Raw genomic sequence first — 19,148 nt, 5'->3', positions numbered from 1 at the left:
TTCCTTTACTGGGTCAAAATTGTGGAATGTCATCCTGCATCAAATGGACTGCAACAATTCAAGAAACTAGCTCACCATCAGCTTCTCAAGGGCAGTTAGGGATTAGCAACAAATGCTGGCCTAACTACTGAAGCCTAGACCTCTTGAATAAAAAGAAACAATAAAGTGCTGTACCTCTAGTTAACTTGCTCTTGTTCAGCTAAAACACTATCATTTATCCACAAACAGAAGAAATCCAATCTTTCAGTCTACTTTCAATCATCAGAAAATTGCTGGAAGATTTTGCTGACAGTGCTATTAAGTACCACTTATTCATCAATAACATGTCCACTAATGCTGCAATTGGATTCTGTCCTTTGCAGTCTTTGTTCCAGTTCAGTTAAAATACTATCAATTATCCAAGAACGTGGAAATTGGAAGAAAACTCTCCACCGGATGGAGTCATACCTGGAACAAAGATGGTTGAATCTGTTGGAAGACCATCACCTCAATGTGACTGGAAAAGTTTCTCAGAGCAGTGTCCTAGTCCCAACAACCATCACTTGCTTCATGGATGACCTTCCTTCCATCATAACTTAAGATGTGGGGATGAAGAACAATGATTATAGTGCTCAGTTCCATTTACAGCCCTTCAGATAATGAAGTATCCTATGTTCACATCCAGCAAGGCCTGGTCAAATTCAAGCTTGGGTTGATTGTGGTAAGGAGTGATCAAAGTGCTAGGTGATGATCATCTCCAATGAGAAAGAAAAAAGAAGCAAGGACTGCAGATGCTGGAAATCAGACAAAAACAGAAGTTGCTGGAAAACCTCAGCAGGTCTGACAGTATCTGTGGAGAGAAAGCAATATTAATTTTTGGGTCCAGTGACTTCTTCAGAACAGCTCTGAACAGTAACTGTATCTGAAACAGTAATACCGCTATCTCTCCACAGATACTGCTGAGCTTGTTCAGCAATTTCTATTTTGCTTCTGAAATAAATGCACAGAGGCCAATATCCCATCACCAAGTCACTCTTTACATGTGCATGGAACACTAGCTGTGGCCAGCCAGTTTGGAGTCAGTACCTGAGGCAAAGAGATTTTGAATCCCTTGTTTATCAGTCACCAAGGCTCTTTGATTGGCCCAGAGTAATCAAGAATCTCATAGTCAATATGATCCACCTGGTTCCAATCACTTTAGTTTTAAATGAAAAAGAGTCTATTCTCCTCTGCTTGACATTCAAGGACAGTATCCTCACTGATGCTCTCTCCATTAACATCCTAAAAGGCATCAATCATTAACAGCTTAATTGGAGCAACCACATTTATACTCCAGGACAGAGGTTCAGAATTATGTAATTCATGTTGTGACTCACTGAAGCCTTTGCACTTCGAGAGCAAACATAAGGCAAGGGGCCATATGCAGGTTGGATTTAAAAGAAAAGATTCATTCCAGCAGATGGGTACTCCTTAGTTTGTGGAAGTTATCAGACCATTAAAGCTGGGAATAAAAGTCTTAAGGTATTTTGGCAACCCCAAAGTCAAAGAAAAGTCAATGATTTAGCTTCTATATGTATCTCAAGGAGAGATAGTAATGAAGAGGATCATATCTGGAGAATGTCCAAAAAGTTGCTGAAAGGAAATGCTTCAGACCTGTGAAAATTTGTTAAAAATACATTGACAGCTTTGTGTGAACATGTTCAGTGGCTGACCGCCATGTAACTGAATTGCTAAAATAAAATGTATGGTCTATTAAGCTAGGGTTCCCTCTGGAATCTGACTTGCCCTGAATTACCATCAGCTGAGATCGTAACAAGATGTATATCGTATGTGTCAATTAATTATGTGTTACTTCTGCATATAGGACATGTTGAAAGTGAAGATTTTGTTTTCTCGAGTATTGCAACAAGACTTCAAAAATAGTTAGAACAGCTGTTATGCTATATTTGAGATTTATCCAGTTAATTTACTCCTAAAAGACATTTTACTATTTCTGTGTAATTTAACTAAGTTGATACCGTATAAAAATTATAAAAAATGACTTAATCTATCATCTAACCTCTGAAATTATACAGCACAACAGAAATAAAATAAAATCATTTTCTATTAAACCATTTACTATTAAACTATTTACAATACAATGAGACAAAAATGAAATGCAGCATTGCTATGATGTATAAAATTAAATACAAGATGAATTTGATACTGTGTTTTCAACACAGAGGATTGTGTTGTTTCTGAGATTTAATGTTTTAAATATGAACAGTTCAAAGATTCAATGTTGTGATCCTCATCCATTTCAACATGCATACTCAAGCAAATAATTAGAGGGAAGCAAATGTCAAACATACCTTCACAGCAGCCAAGGCTTAATGCTGTAACAGCAGCTTTTCAAATTGGACAGTGAAGGGAATGATGTAATTTAAAAAAAGAAAAACAAATATTAAAGATGATCTTTATTAAGTCATTCTTAGGTATATTATTCGTCCTTACTCCTAACAATGTCAGACATGACTCCAAAGGCTAATGGAAACCTAAGAAACTTGGATTATGAATGACCATTGATAAATTATTTGCAAATTGGCTGAGCTTTGGGAAGATTTAAACAATTTTTCTATTCATGATTTTGTCAAGTGAAAATGGGAATAATAAATAAATTATTTGACTGGAATTGAACCTTTCCGCCAAATACACTTAAAAACTTGATTATTGTTGCACAAAATATGATCAACTTATTATTTTCCCCAACAGGAGTTTCTAATTTCAACTGTCGACTTCACTGTTTACTCAAATAATAGAGATCACTAAAGTACACTGTCTGCATGATAGGAATGAGAGAACTTTGAAACAAACAGGGCCCTTACAAATCATGAGATTAGTCGCATGAAGCGCATACTGTAATTAGCATTTGAAAATAATTTGAATTAGGATAATGCATAATTCCAAGCATTAGAGTATGTTTATCAAGTTGCCTAAAACTTTGGCAATCTGCATTGCATAGCAAACTATTTTCTTTCACCTCATTATAAAACTGAAATGCTATAAACTCTGGATATTTGAAATAAAAACAAAAAGTGTTGCAAATACTGATTTATTTGTTTTAGATTGACAAACTTTAGTCAGAAATTTTTAAAGAAGCTACAGATATAATAGGTTTTAAGCAAGTACAGAGCAAGGGAGAGGGAAAAGAGCAAAAGGGAAGTTGTGTGATAGAATAGCAGGCAGGAGAGATTAAATTAAAAAGAAAGAATGCTGGTTCAAGGGAAAAAGAGTTTGTAATTGAACAAGGAACAAAAGATGCTTCTAAAGGTGCCATAAAGGGAAAGGCAGATCTTCATGAATGGCTGCTGTATAAAAACAAAACAAAAATGAAAGACTTCTTCAATTTAGTATTTCATATTTGCTACTCATGACGTAGTAACCTCTACACTGGGGAGATCAAATACAGATTGGATGACTCACCTTACAGAGCCCTCCATTCATTCTGGAAGCATGACCCCAAGTTTTCAGTGACCTGTCATTTTAATTTTCTGCAACATCATAATTATTATTTTATTGTTTAATCTCTGCTGCCAATGTATATGGGTCTGAAAGGATTAATAATCCTTGGCACCATCTTTAGTGTTGGTGCCAAACAAACTTGTAACAGAATACCTTAAGATTTCATGGAGTAAGATTCAACATCGTATCCTCCTCTGTAACAGTGTCTTATGATATGAATACACCCTATAACTAGTTGATAATGTGCAACAAACTATATCTTGTTATCTACGAGAAACTCTTCTATTTATACCAGAAAGTGGTTTTTCTCTACAACACTAGACCAAGCAGGCCCTGTAGTTCCCTATGCTTAAAGAAAATGGCCACAGAAACCTTCATCATAAGCAACAGCTCATACAGCATATTGAACTGGCATTCCATATCAGTATTGTAAGGATTTAATTTGATTTGAATCCAGCCAGCGTGGATTTGATTTGATTGCTCACACTGCACATGGTGAGTAGCAATGTGACATCTTCAGCGTCCGCTTTAAGTCGCCTGTTTGTTACAGTCAGTCACAGGGAAAAACTGAGGAATTAAGAACCCTACAGAAGAAACCCTCATAGCAATTCTCAACAATGAAGAATACTCTGATGAATGATAACAGCATTTCAAGCCTGCTGAAACAAGAGAGCTAATAACTCCCTGGGGAAGAAGAATTAGTAGCTATAAGTTGCATAGTGGAATGAAGATCAGTCAGAACAGTCCCAAGTCAAGTTGATGAGTGTACAAACAGAGCCTCAGTGAGTAAAACTCAAAATTCCTGGTGGGCCATGAGAAACTTTAGAAATTCACAGTAATCTGGTTTGGAAATACAAGTTATAAAATGACTTACTACTGTACTCAGATTAATCACTGTCACCATAGGAATAGGCACAAACATGAGACATAGCTGCAGAAGTGGAAGTGTAGGTCTACTAAAAAAAGTCAACCAGATCTAAGGAGATCACAAAACTATTAATTAAAATGATAAGGTTAGGCAGTTTAAAAGCCTAAATATACCTGGATGAATGGAGAAGGTAATTTTGGGAGCATTTTATTAGGCCTTCGAAAAAATGGGAGATTCTTCATAAGAGTTATGATAAAGGCTAGTTACTGAAACTGTGAGGAGCAGGAATCAAGCATTAAAATGGGAATCATTTATTAAAGCCACAGCGGGCATCTTTCAGCAAAATTGTTAATACAGAATCATTTATTAAGCCAGGAATGGCAGGATTCCTGCAGTGAAGACACAGAAAAAAAAGCAGGAATCCTCCATTTATCCACAAAGGGTGAGAATCCTTCATTCTCCTGGTAAACCAAAGGAAATTGCTTCAGTAGAACAGCAATGACCAGCAGAATTGCTCTTATTCTGAAATAAAAGTCTTGTAAGAAAACAAACTATTTAATAATATTAGGAAGATATAGTAGGGATAATATTGTCAGGAAGACTTAACTTCAGAGAGGGGCCAAATAGAACATCGAACTGGATATCCTCAAGAAAACAATTTCTGAGTTGGAGAATAGCTTCTGAGTTGGATCCAAAAGCAGAGGCTGAACAAGTAAACATGCATTCATACAAAATTGCAAGTATAGCTGATGACATTTTAGCTTTCCAAATGGTGAAAGAAGCAACAGATACTTTTGAAGAATTACTGAGTGCTTTTGGCAATTACTCTAACCTTGGAACTAATTTTAAAAAAATGCAAAGAATAAGATTTATTAGAATAGTTCAGCATTCACGAGAATCCATAGACGATTTTGTTAATGAAATCTACAGGTTAGCACTGGAATGCAACGATGATCTCATCAAGTTCAAATTCATAAGAGATATAATTATTGAAATGTAAAATGTTGAAATTGTTGATGTGCAATTGTCAGATTTATTGAATTCCAAAGAAGCGCTGATTCTCAAAAAGACATTCAGATAGTGAGTGAAACAGAACTCCGGAAGCTAGACCTAAGAGGAGAAATTCAACCTTGGCATGGTGATCAATGTTTTAAGCATAAAACCAGAAATAACTTGCCAGAAGCCAATACAGCAATTAGGATAGACACTAGACATTAGAAATCCTTTTCAGCATGATGGAGCAAAGAAACCTTAGGTACAGTTAGTGCTCAGCTATTAAAACAAATATATCCGTCACAAAGTAGGTCACTTTCAGAAAATGCAAAAAAGGGGAAAAGAATTTCAGAAATGTGAGAAAGTAAATAGCAATCAACATAAAGTGCTTATTCAAGTGGAATTATCGAAACAAAAGGAAAGCCTAAATTGCTCCTAGAGGAAATAAGAGAATAAGACTTTACATTTTGGAGTGCTGATATTTAGATCAATGGTTATCTCACCAATTTTAAGTTAGATAGGGGTGGGTCTCATTGAAAGTCTCTCACCATATTATGAGCCATGATTAAAGAAATGTTCCAATGTACAGGAAGGCCACATAGCAAAATACATATACATGCTTCACAATCAAGAATCCTTATTCTAGAATAGGAAAGCATGTCTTGACCTCAATCTTTTTTTAAATGGCAGAATGAGTCAAACTAAATAAACTTGGGGATAGTGAGGACTGCAGATGCAGGAGAGTCAGAGTGGATTGGGGGGCTATGTTTGAGGGCAGAGGTGCAGGAAATGGACAAGGTGTGTTTGAGTGTATTGTTGATCACAGGAGAGGGGAAATTGCAATCCTTGAAGTAGGAGGACATCTGAGATGCTAAACCTGGGAGCAGATATGGCAGAGGCAGAGGAATTAGGAGTATAGGGTTGCATTGTTGCAGGGGAGGTGGGAGTTAGCTGTGGGAGGCAGTGGGTTTGTAATAGATGTTGGTGCTGAATTGGTTGCCGGAGATGGATATGGAGAGGTCCAGGAAGGGGAGGGAGGTATCAGAGATGGTCCAGGTGAATATGAGGTCAGGGTGGAAGATCTGGATGACCTGCTCAAGCTCCTCATGGGAGCATGAGGCAGCGCCAATACAGCCATCGATGTATTGGAGGAAAAGGTGGGGGATAGTGCCGATGTAACTGTGGAGGAGGGAGGATTGAAAGGAAAAGTTGTTAAGGGTGAGGACCAGTTTGGCAAATGAGAGTGTCAGAGAAAGGGGACTGGATGGGTCTGCTGGAGAGGAAGAAATAGAGGAACTTGAGGAAAAGGTTAAAAATCACACAACACCAGGTTATAGTTCAACAGGTTTAATTGGAAGCACGCTAGCTTTCAGAGCGCCGCTCCTTCATCAGGTGATAGTGGAGGACACAATTGTAAGGCACAGAATTTTTAGCAAAAGCTTACAGTGTGATGGAACTGAAATTATACATTGAAAAATACCTTGATTGTCTGTTGAGTCTTTCATCTGTTCAAATACCATGATAGTTTCACTTCTTTCATGTGTAAATCACAAAACCTTTTTTTTAAAAGTTGCATTCTCAGGTTAGCTGTAATAGTTGATGTTAGCTAGACAATATGTTGAAGGTGTTAGCCCCCTGTGTTCTCTGTCTATGCCATGATGTTTAGATTGATTCTAATCTAAAAGTGAGATAACATGAATTCAGGCAGTTTTTGAGCTCAGAATTTTACATGAATTCATGCAATTTTTGAGCAAAGTACAATGTAACTCTGCAAGTACCAATTCACCCCACAAAGTATATGTGTGCATGTGGGTCTTTGTTTGTACGTGTGTGTGTCTGTCTGGGTTGGGGGTTGTGAGTGTGAGAGAGTGTATTTGTGTGTGTAGTGAGTGTAGGGTGTCTTAAGTCTGTGAGGGGGTGCATGTGTGAGTGTGGAAGTGTGTGTACTTGTCTGGGGTGGGGGGGTTGTGAGTGTCTATGAGAGAGTGTGTGTATCTGTGTGTATGAGTGTAGAGTGGTCTAAGTATCTGAGGGATGTCTGTATGAATGTGGGAGTGTATGTGTCGATAAGGGTGTGTGTGAGTGTCTGTGTGTATGTGTGTGTATAGGAGTGCCTGTGTGTGTGCGTGTGTATGTGATTGTGTGTGTGTGTAGGAGTGTCAATGTGTGTATAGTGCAATGGCGGTCACCTGTAATGTGACATGAACCCAAGGTCCCGGTTGAGGCCCTTCCTATGGGTACTGAATTTAGCTATCAGCCTCTGCTCGCCCACTTTTCGCTGCTGCCTGCCCCGAAGTCCTCCTTGGAGGATGGTCACCCGAAGGTCCAAAGTCAAATGTCCTGGGCCACTGAAGTGCTCCCCAACTGGGAGGGAACATTCCTGTCTGTTGATTGTTGTGCAGTGCCCATTCATCCGTTGTCGTAGCTTTTGTTCGGTTTCCCCAATGTACCATGCCTCAGGGCATCCTTGGCTGCAAACGTACAAGATAGATAGCATTGGCTGAGTCACATGTGTGCCTGTCACGTACAAGGTGGAAGGTGTCCCCACGTGTAATGGTGGTATCAATGTCCACACTCTGAGATGTCTTGCAGCATCTACCATGAAAGGGTTGTATGGAGTTGTCCTGAGAGCCGGGCAGCTTGCTACAAACAATGATCTGTTTGAGCTTTGACGGTTGTTTAAAGGCAAACAGTGGAGGTGTGGGGAAGGTCTTGGCGAGGTGCTCATCCTCATTGATAATGTGTTGCAGGTCACGAAGAACATGGCGTAGTTTTTCAGCTCCTGGGAAGTCCTGAACAATGAAGGGTATCCTGTCAGTTGCAGCATGTGTCTGTCTCTGAGGAGGTCATTACGGTTCCTTGCTGTGGCACGTCGGAACTGGCGGTTGAGTTGAGCATCGTTCTTGTGAGGGCATTCCTGAGTACATCTAAGTGCCCATCACGTTCCTCCTCATCTGAGCAGATCCGGTGTACGCGTTAGGCTTGTCCATAGGGGATGGCTGATTTAATATATTTTGGGTGGAAGCTGGAGAAGTGTAGCATTGTGAGGTTGTCTGTGGGTTTGCGGTAGAGTGTGGTTCTGAGGTGTCCATCCTTGATGGAGATGCATGTGTCCAAGAATGAGACAGGTAGTCGAGAGTAGTCCATGGTGAGTTTGATGGTGGGATGAAACTTGTTGATATCACTGTGTAGTTTTTATCAGTGACACCTTGCCATGGGTCCAGAGGAAGAAAATGTCGTCAATGTACCCGGTGTATAATGTTGGTTGGAGATCCTGCATAGAGAAGAAGTCTTGTTCTAACCTGTGCATAAAGATGTTGGCATATTGGGGTGCAAATTTGGTCCCCATGGCTGTTCCATGTGTTTGGATGAAGAACTGCTTGTCAAAGGTGAAGACGTTGTGATCTATGTTGGGAACTATGAAGTTGGAGGCTGTGGGTGGGAGATCCCCTAAGGCAATGAGGTTGTGGATGATCTTGGGGATGATGGCTTGGTGATGAGAGGTCAGATTGTAGCAGGAGGTGTCAGCTAGTTTACGTTATCTTTGGCAAAGTAGAGGTCAGGGCTCTAAACTACCACTGCACCTCTCTTGTCAGATGGTTTGAGGTTTGGCCCTCTGCCACTTCTGCCACTTATAATCTGACCCCACCACCAAAATGGTATTTCCCTCCCAACCCTGTCTGCTTTTTGAAGGGACTGCTCCCTCCGTGACTCCCTCGTTAGGTCCACACTCCCCACCAACCCCTCCTCCACACATGGAATCTTCCCCTGTGGCCACAGGAGATGTAAAACCTGCCCCCACACTTCACCTGTCACCTCCTATCAAGGTCCAAAGAATCATTACAAGTCTGGCAGAAATTCATGTGCATTTTCTCTAACCTGATTTATTGCATCTGGTGCTCCCGGTGTGGTCTCCTGTACATTGGAGAGACCAAGTGCAAACACAGGAACTGGTTCAAGTAACATTTATGGTCTGTACACTCCAACCAGCCCCACCTTCCAGTTGCAACTTTTTCAACACTCCTTCTCACTCCCCCAAAAACATGTCCATCCTGGGCCTCCTCCACCGTCAACACTAGACCACTGGAAGAAGAACACCTCATCCTCCAACCATACCGCCTTAACATAGAATTCACCAGCTTTCAAATCTCCCTACCTTGCACCACATCCCAGGTCCAGCCCTTCCTCTCCACCCCAATCTGTCCTCTCAATCTGTCCATTGTCCTTCTCACCTGTCTGGTCCACCCTTCCTTGACCAATCACAGCCATCTCCTACCTGAATCCACCTATCGCCATCCCACCCACCTTTGCCAGCCCCGCCCCCCCAAATTATTTCTCAGTCCTCTTCCCATCCCCCAGTCTTGATGAAAGGTTCTGACCTGAAATGTTGACCCCCCCTTCTCCTCTGATGCTGACTGACTTTGTGTTTTTTCCAGCTCCACTCTTTATCCATTCAAACTATATCAAGTTAAGGATCTGATGGTCAAGGAACAATTTGTAGTAAATGTCATGGGGCTCCTTGGACTCATGGCTGAACAGAAGCCAAACAAGAATCAAATTAGTTTAGTTTTTAAGAATAAGTTGTATCATACTTTGAATAAAATAGGTACCTGTGATTATTCTGAATTAACACAAATGTTTTCTGCAATATCAACACTGAACCACTCAAACTAAAAGAGCCAATAGGCTTGTGAGGATATATAAGTGTTGCGTTAGTCAATGATCAGCGTACTCCATTTGAGCCAACGTACAAATTTATAATTGATGTACCTCAGAGTGCAACACAGCTTCTTGAATAAAATAGCTATGACTGATTCAACTGTGATGTTAGATGCTGAAGTGACTTGGATGAGATAAGTTGGTGTAGTGGACAGCCAAGAAGGTTACCTCAGAGTACAACAAGACCTGGTTCAGATGGGCTGGTGGGCTGAGGAGTGGCAGATGGAGTTTAATTTAGCTAAATGTAAGGTGCTGCATTTTGGAAAGGCAAATCAGTGCAGGACTGATACATTAATGATAAGGTCCTGGGGAGTGCTGCTGAACAGAGATCTTGGAGTACAGGTTCATAGTTCCTTGAAAGTAGAATCACAGATAGACAGTATAATGAAGAAGGTGCTTGATACGCTTACCTTTACTGGTCAGAACATTGAGTATAAGGGTTGGGAGGTCATGTTGCAGCTGTACAGGACATTGGTTAGGACACTTTAGGAATACTGTGTTCAGTTCTGGTCTCGCTGCTACACAAAAGATGTTATGACATTTGAAAGGGTTCAGAAAAGATTTACAAGAATGTTGCCAGGGTTAGAGGGTTTGAGCTAGATGGAAAGGTTGAATAGGCTGGGCTATTTTCCTTGGAGCATCAGACACTGAGAAGTGACTTTATAGGTGTTTGTAAAACCATGAGGGGCATGGACAGGGTGAATAGTCAAGGTCTTTTCCTCAGGGTTGCAGAGTCCAAACTAGAAAACTAGGTTCAAGTGAAAAGGGAAAGATCTAAAAGGGACCTAAGGGACAAATATTGCATGCAGAAGGTGGTGCATGCTTGGAATGAGCTGCCAGAGGAAGTGGTGGAGGGTGGTACAACTACAATATTTAAAAAAGCATCTGGATATATATATGAATAAGAAGGATTTAGAGGGATGTGGGCCAAATGCTGGCAAATAGGATGAGATTAATTTAGGATATCTGGTTGGCATGGATGAGTTGGACCGAAGGGTCTGTTTCCCTGACTTAAAGCTCTGTGACTCTAAGTTCAAACAGAATATTGGACTTCCTTATCTTCCCAGGTAGAATCCTCAGTAACTGTAACTGATATCATGCCAAGTCAGAAGCAATTCTCAAATAGCAGAACTGAGGAATTAGACATGTTTGTTACACCAATAATGTAATCACTGAGGAAAAATGAGGAAGTCCAAACCAATCAAATGTTTAAGTACATCATAACATGCTTTAGGATACTGTTATTGGAAGATTAAAAACCTGATTCTGATTGAAGATGTAGTGATATAACTACATGGAAGCCACCACTGGGAAGGAACAACAAATGTTCAACTTTTCATGACATTCTAAGGATGAAGTTGCCTGTTTAGAGATTCAGGACCCTGAAAGAGGCAATTACCTGTTTTAGCAATGAAGATATCCTCTGAAAAGGCAATCCAAGAGATTAAAGCTCTTCCAGGTGAAAGGGACCTCACACTGTTGGGAAGAGAATCAAAGGCAATGGTCTTCTACCTAACAAACTATCTGTCTTCTAAGTCCAAAGTGAATGCACACCAGCAGAATTGTGAAACATGCAGGTAGCCTGAATTTGTAAAGTCAGAGATCTGTCAGGAAGATGGAGGTAGAGATAGTGTAATTATATGCAGAAATGTAAATTAATGATGATAAAGCATTGTGTGAGGAGATGTATATGGGTTTGAAAACGCTTAATATTTGAATGCTGCAAGCATATGATGATGTCATGAATTTTTGGGCAGAAGAGCTTAAGATCTCAAAGGAATGAGATCTAACATTTTGTTTTCAAGTCACAGTAACAATGTCTGTCATATCAATGTAACCTGGAACTAGTTTGTGGGTGGCACGGTGGTTAGCACTGCTGCCACACAGCGCTAGAGACCAGGGTTCAATTCCCACCTCAGGCGACTGACTGTGTGGAGTTTGCACATTCTCCCCGTGTCTGCGTGGGTTTCCTCTGGGTGCTCCGGTTTCCTCCCACAGTCCAAAGATGTGCAGCTCAGGTGAATTGGCCATGCTAAATTGCCCGTGGTGTTAGGTAAGGGGTAAATGTAGGGGTATGGGTGGGTTGCGGGTCGGTGTGGACTTGTTGGGCTGAAGGGCCTGTTTCCACACTGTAATGTAATCTAATCTAGTTACTGACATGCAATAAATACTATCTTGCTAATTACAAGAGGTTCTTTGAGTTAATCTGGGATGTGAATTCCTTTTACTACACTAGACTTAGTCCCTACACTAAAAAGAGGATGGTCATGGTATTCTTTATCATTAATAGTAGCTCATACAGGATAGTGAGCTGGCCTCGTGAGACAATACTGCCTTCCACTTGATCATAAATCTTCCCATTTGTTCTTCACTCCTTTCCTCTTCCCACCTCTGCTTGCTTAAAAGCTGTGTAATGCTAACATTTTCCAATTCCAAAATGTTCATTCTGTTCTTCTCACTAAATCTGTTGCTTGATCCGCTGAGTGTTTTCAGCATTTTCTGTTTTCCTTTAGCTCCATGCACTTGATTCATAACAAGGCATAACAAAAGCATGACTGCTATCTTTTTATTCTGCAATAAAGTTGATCAATATTGCTGACCCAGTGGAACCCATCTCCATTACAATCTTTAGAGCTATCTAGGTAGGATGCAATAGAGCAACACATTTGGCAGTTATCAGTTCAATAGGTCTCCTTAGGTATATTTTTTCAATCAACTTGTACAGAGATGTTATGGCACACCTTTGGAGCAAGTGGGACTTGAACCTAGCACTCTTAGTCCAGACAGCAGGACACTATCACTGCTCCACCAGAGCTTACATTTCTTCCTATAAACCATCTAATTGAAATTTGCAATCTGGTCTAAATCAGGCATCAGAAGTAACTATCTAAATTGGCATGACTTACATTTCTGAACATAGGGTACTTAAGATGTCAAATGCAAAACACTCAAAAGAAAGCAGTTGTCCGGGATTTCTAGGGAATTGATTCTGGAGGCGGTTCACTTCATTGCTGCAGTTAAAATACATGTAAATTTGTAAAGTTAATAAAAATTAAGGCCACTCTGGCTATTTTTCTTTATTGTATTTATTTTATTATTCAGTTGGCACCTGGTCCTGTGGAAACCAGACCATGGCACTATCTACTACATACATTATAGATGCTAAAATGTACTGACCTAAATGCAAAGCCAAGTGGGTGAACAGTGCTCTGCCCTTTCCCATATTTAACAAAAAACTGCAGCTCATTCCCCAAACACATTCACTGCAATGCTCTAGCCTCCAAATTTTCCCATCACCATTTCCCCTCACATTGTTTCCAATATCTTGTCCCACCTTGCTTTCCAATCCCCACCCTCGAATTCCTTTCCTTGACCTATGTCCCTCATTATCGTTTAGCTCAGATATTGAACTTGGCATTCTGTGCATCTCAAATTTATACCAAACTAAATCACTCACAAAACTATAAGGATTTAAAGAGGGAAAAAAATCAAATTTTAAACGGTTTGCATGAAATTATGCAGTCTTGGGACCTTGTGGCACAGTACATACCTCTGGGCCAGAGCGTCCAGCTTCAAGTTCCACCTTCCTTGAAGTTATGTCAGATAGGGCAAGTAAAAATGACTAAATACTGGGCTCAGAACTTGTTTAAGGGGGTCTTTTGGTGTTATGGCAATCTGTCTGCCTCTAGGCCAGGAGATCTGAGTTTAACTCCCACCTGATGCAGTCATGTATCTTAACATCTCTGAAGATGTTGATTAACAATATCTACACAGCAATCTTCAGCGAATCTTTACATGTCATTCATTTGATTTGCTCCTTCTTTGTGATTGGCCTTGCTGACCCTTCTCTCTCATCTTACAGCAGGGGAATAGAACTAATTAGGTAGCCCTTTTAAAGAGATAGCATGTGCAAGTTGGGATAAATAGCTTACTTATATGCTGTGAAGCTTCTGTGGTACAATTCTGAGAGTGGTAATTGTATATCAGTTGGGAGTTATATTCAGATGATGAACATCAACTGGAGGTCATTTGAACACCTATACATATGAATAAACTGAAGCTGTTATTGGGTTTTGAGAGATGTTTTCAAAATGTGTGTATCTGCAATAAAAGCTTACAAGTGTAATGCCTAGGCTCCAGTTCTATCTTTCAGTGCCTGGATATCTACCGCATGGAACAGGAAGAACCCACTAAATGGATTGACACAAACAGATCAGTAATTTGTTGTAGTGGGGGAAGGAGATTCTAAAATAATTTAAACTAAGAACAATGGAAAATATAGCTTTGAATAAGTAAATAATTGTGCCAGTGGCATTAGTATAAGGGATATCTTAGCGCACTGAGCAAAGTAGCTGAAACTGAAGAAAATTAAATAAGCGTGTGAGTATGCTTCTAGTTATATCTGTGTGTAGTAACTTTAATGCTTAGAGTTAAGCTTGCATAAAGAAGGAAATAATTTTAGTGAAGGGATTATAATATAACTGCATTTAATTATGTTAGTGACTGGTAAACAGCTAAATATTCACCTAATATACCAAACATCAAATGAAATATACCTATTCATAAAATTAGAAACTTTAAGTATTAGTTCAAGAGATAATCATAGTGGGGTGCCTTAACAAAAGTATTGGTCAGGTCACCACTTGACTGACAGATCCAAATCATAATAAAGTTTTTTGATGAGAGCCTATGAAGATAAATATTTGTTTTCATAAGGGATTAAAAAATTTAAATGTAGTGAATGGGTATTTATTAAAGAGTATTCTTTAAACAATGAAGTTATCAATTAAAATTTCAAGCACTATTTTATTTCATTTCAACATAGGTCGTGAGGTCTGCTCTTGGTGGATATTGGGTGTATTGGCATAGAAGGTATAAGGGCAAAAGGTTGGGCACAGGCTGGCATGCATTGGCACAGAGCTAGCACACTGGCCATAAAGGGCCTTGGGTGGGTACAGGAGCACAGGTTGACATAAGATTTAGAGGCTATGGCAGGAGTTGATGACAGCATGAGATGGCTTCAGCTGACACACATAGGGTATGGAGAGTGTATGGGGTGAGGGGGATAAGGGTTTTTTTTCTCAAAGCTAGGAAGAAGTGGTAGAGCACAGAAATGGGACTTTCTGTCTCTGTACATAGAGACCTGTGGCTGTCTCTAAACTGTTTCTGGGGATGACAGGTTTGACTCCAGTTATTAGCCAACTTCCTGGAATGAAAATTAGAACATCCGGGATACTTTCTTCCAAATCGGGAAATCTCTGAAAATTCAGGTCTAATAGTAAAATTAGACAATTCTTTGAAGGGATAAGGAGAAAGTATGCAAAAGTAGTACAGGAGTTGTCACAATATTGAATTTTCAAAGGGTCTTTGATATGGTTAATAATATCATGATAAAGACCAGGGACTGCGAAGCCAGAATAGCTAAATGGATATTAAATTCTCTAAAAAACAGAAATCAGAAGAGGAGTAAAGGATAAAGGATAGAAAGTGGTGGGTACTGGGAATACTTTTATTTATATTTTACGATACTGATCAGAACTTAGAAATAAAAATCTCAATATCAAAATTTGCTGATGATGCCAAGCTACATTTATACTTAACAGTGACAAAAAAGAGCATCACAATACAAAAAAGCATTAGTGAAATTGAAGACTGCACTATTCAGTAGCAATGAACTCAAACATTGATGTATGTGGTTGAGTCAAATATTCTGTTTGAACTTATCTCTGCCAAGTCACCTCAGCACCTAACATCAGAGTTGAATCTGACATAGCTATTTGTTCAAGAAGCTGTGTTGCACTCTGAGGTACATCAGTTATAGATTAGTCAACTGGCTCAAATGGGGTGTGCTGTTCATTCTGGATTAGTGGTGCTGGAAGAGCACAGCAGTTCAGGCAGCATCCAAGTAGCTTCGAAATCGACGTTTTGGGCAAAAGCCCTTCATCAGGAGGGCTGTTCATTGACTATCTCAACATTTATTTATCTTCACAAGTCTGTTGGCTCTTAGTCTGAGCTCTCTTCAGAGTTGATATCATAAAAATTGTTTGTTAATCTAACATAATCACAGGTATCTATTTTATTGAAAATATGAAACAATTTCTTTTGCTAAAATAACTAAATGCAATTGATTTTTTAGTGGCTGTTCAGCCATGCATCTAGGGAGCCATATGATATTTTGTACGAGTTGTTCCTTGACCACAAGATCCTTGACTTTATGTACTTTGATTCATTCTGTCATATGAAAAAAAATGTTGCAGTCAAGACATGCCTTCCTACTGCCAGAGTGAGGATTCTCGATTGTGAAGTATGTATCGGTTGTTTTTGCTATGTGGCACCCTGTACATATAGATATCACTGAAGTCAGGAGCCAGAAATTGTCCTGATGTCTGAGAATCAGCATCTATACTTTAAAAAATGGGATTCTGAATTATGTTGTAAAGAAAAGGAATCTAGCAATATAAGTGAAAATATTAATTAAAAACAGCACCACAGATTAGGAAAACAATTAAAAATGCAAACAAAGCACTGCCATTTATTTCTAGGGACATAGAATTCAGAAGCAGGGAACCTGGTAGTTAAACTTGTACAGGATACCAGGCAGGTCACATTTAGAATATTGTATATAACTCTGATCTCCATACATCAACAGGATATAGAAACACATAAGGAAGTACAATAAAGATTTGCAAGGATTAGAACTGAGATTACAGCTGTAATGCAAGATTTAATAGATTGAAGCTTTCTTCTTTATAAAAGAGACTTAGGATGAGACCTGACAGACTTTGAAGTTCTGAATAGTTTAGGCAGAGTAGAATTGAGAAAATGTTTTCATATAAGAGAAATTACAGGTTTTAATTACAAGATTACTACCAATACATTCAATGGAAAAGTAAGCAAAATATGTTTAATTTGTGGGGTTGGAATGTAGGTGCTTTCAAAAGGAAACTGCATTTGTACATGAGTTAAAGGGAATAGAAAGATATGCAGAAAGGTTGAGATAGGTAGACAAAAGGTGACAAAAACACATATGGAGAATAAACACTAGCACTGATTAATTGAGGTGAATTATCCAATTCTATGCTTTATATTCGATGTAAGGTAATTCAATGTTATGATTCTACTTCCATTTACAATTCAATTTTCCAATATGATGGAATATACACCTAAAATGTTAATAATCTAAGCGTCTGCTTTACATAGACTCGACAGATTTCTCAGATGTTTTCAGCATTTTCTGTTTTTCCTTAATCAGGCACTTAGTTCTTGTCAAGATTAGTACATTAATAGCAATGACTGGAATTGAGTATTCATGAATGAAGATGGTAGGTCTGAAAACATTCAGAAATTGACTGAGTTTTACACTACAAAAGCATCTGGGCTTCTGCTAATACTGCAAGTTGAAAACAGGTATTAGCATAATGCAAAATTAAAAACCTTACTGGGAGAGGAAATTAATACATTTGTCAGGGCATTCTCAGGTCATATCTGCCTCACAGTGCCAGGGACCTGGGTTCGATTCCAGCCTCAGGTGACTGTCTGTGTGGAGTTTGCACATTCTCCCCATGTTTGCATGGGTTTCCTCCAGGTGCTCCGGTTTCCTCCCACAGTCCAAAGATGTGCTGGTTAGGTGAATTAGCAATGCTAAATTGCCCATAGTGTTAGATGCATTCGTCAGAGGGAAATGAGTCTGGGTGGGTTACTCTTCAGAGGATCGGTGTGGGCTTGTTGGGCTGAAGAGCCTGTTTCCACAATGTAGGGAATCTAAACTAATCTAATCTGTGTAATTTTGATAATAAATTAAATGTTAATATTTATTTAGTTTACTTTTTGCACTTTTCTTGATGCTTGTGTTTTGCTAAAACAAAACGTTTTACTGAGGCTGCTTGTCTTGCAGTCATCAGGATAATTTGCAAGAATACTAATGAAGGGAAAACCAACATTTATTCTGAATGAGGGGAGTGATAATTAGTTGACACATTGATTCTGATTGGTAGAGAGACTACCACGAAGAAGACATCAGTTAATGCCAGGCTGTTTAAATTTTAAATGAAGCAGATTGACTCTGATTGATCAAGTCATTGTCCTGAGAAAAGAACCAGCAAATACCTGTCACCTATTTTATTGAGCTGAAACAGGCACAGTCTGTGTAGATATTTTTTCTGTTGCAAAAAACAGTATTAACATATGTAGCTTCCAGTGCATGTAAGTACACCACACTGTGAACTCAATTGGCAATCCTAAACTGGTTGCCAGCATAAGTTTTCATATACTTGGATTATCCATCAAATATCTAATTGTAGAACTATAATCTCATCTTGTGAGTACTGTAGGTATGGGCTGGTTGGATGTGATAAGAAGCTTCCTTGCTGTGAATAGCTGAAGAGATTGCTGTTTAACATGATCCATCAAACTATGGAACAGATGGCCTACAGATGTGGCACCATACTGAGACCGAAATTCATATATCTTATTATTTATTTGTATGATTGGCAGCACGTCCTTTTGGCTTAATGGAACCAGTAGCAGCATGTCAGTATCAGTAGCAGCTTCACTGCTTGTTAAAACATCTGAGTCTACAAATTTGGGATTGTCAGTTAGGCCTTTAGTGGTACTTATTTGCTTGCATTGAAAGCTAAATGTCTTAATGCATAATGCCCTGTCTTTGCAGTGTGAAAGAACATGTAGACACACAGCACTTGTTTCAAATCAACAAAATAGGTGGCAGCCATTTGCTGGTCAAAGTAATACAATTAGTCAACCTGTGTGTTAAAATATTTAAACAAAGCCTGGCAATTAACAATTAATCATCATTAACTGGAGTATTCTTTATGGGAACACTTCTACCAATTAGTCCACATACCGACCACTCAGCTCAGCCCGCTCATGTAGTATAAATGCTGATTTTTTCTTTTAAATTGGTATTCTCCTGAAATGTTTGGATAAGTTCCAGGTGTAAAGCTTTGACAAAATATGTCTTTACAGAATTTTAGTATTGCTGAACTACCAAGTGACTATTGTATTTTTATGTCTTACTGCCCAGCAACTCTAGAGAAGATAGTCAGGAAAACAATAAATTATAAGATGTAAT

General features: G+C 39.1%; 1 protein-coding gene across 1 annotated transcript in view; it reads right to left on the bottom strand.

Moving 5' to 3' along the window:
* LOC140486319 (syntaxin-binding protein 5-like) overlaps positions 1-19,148 on the bottom strand; it is a 549,610-nt gene that overhangs the window by 134,299 nt on the left and 396,163 nt on the right. Inside the window, exon 20 of the mRNA XM_072585292.1 lies at positions 2,331-2,366. Coding sequence (XP_072441393.1) covers positions 2,331-2,366 — 36 coding nt within the window. The remainder of the gene's footprint in view (positions 1-2,330; positions 2,367-19,148) is intronic.

This window comes from Chiloscyllium punctatum, chromosome 15, assembly GCF_047496795.1.
Source record: "Chiloscyllium punctatum isolate Juve2018m chromosome 15, sChiPun1.3, whole genome shotgun sequence".
Taxonomy (NCBI): Eukaryota; Metazoa; Chordata; class Chondrichthyes; order Orectolobiformes; family Hemiscylliidae; genus Chiloscyllium; species Chiloscyllium punctatum.
Note: the sequence above shows the minus strand (reverse complement) of the source record. Positions and strands in the feature narration are given on the sequence as shown.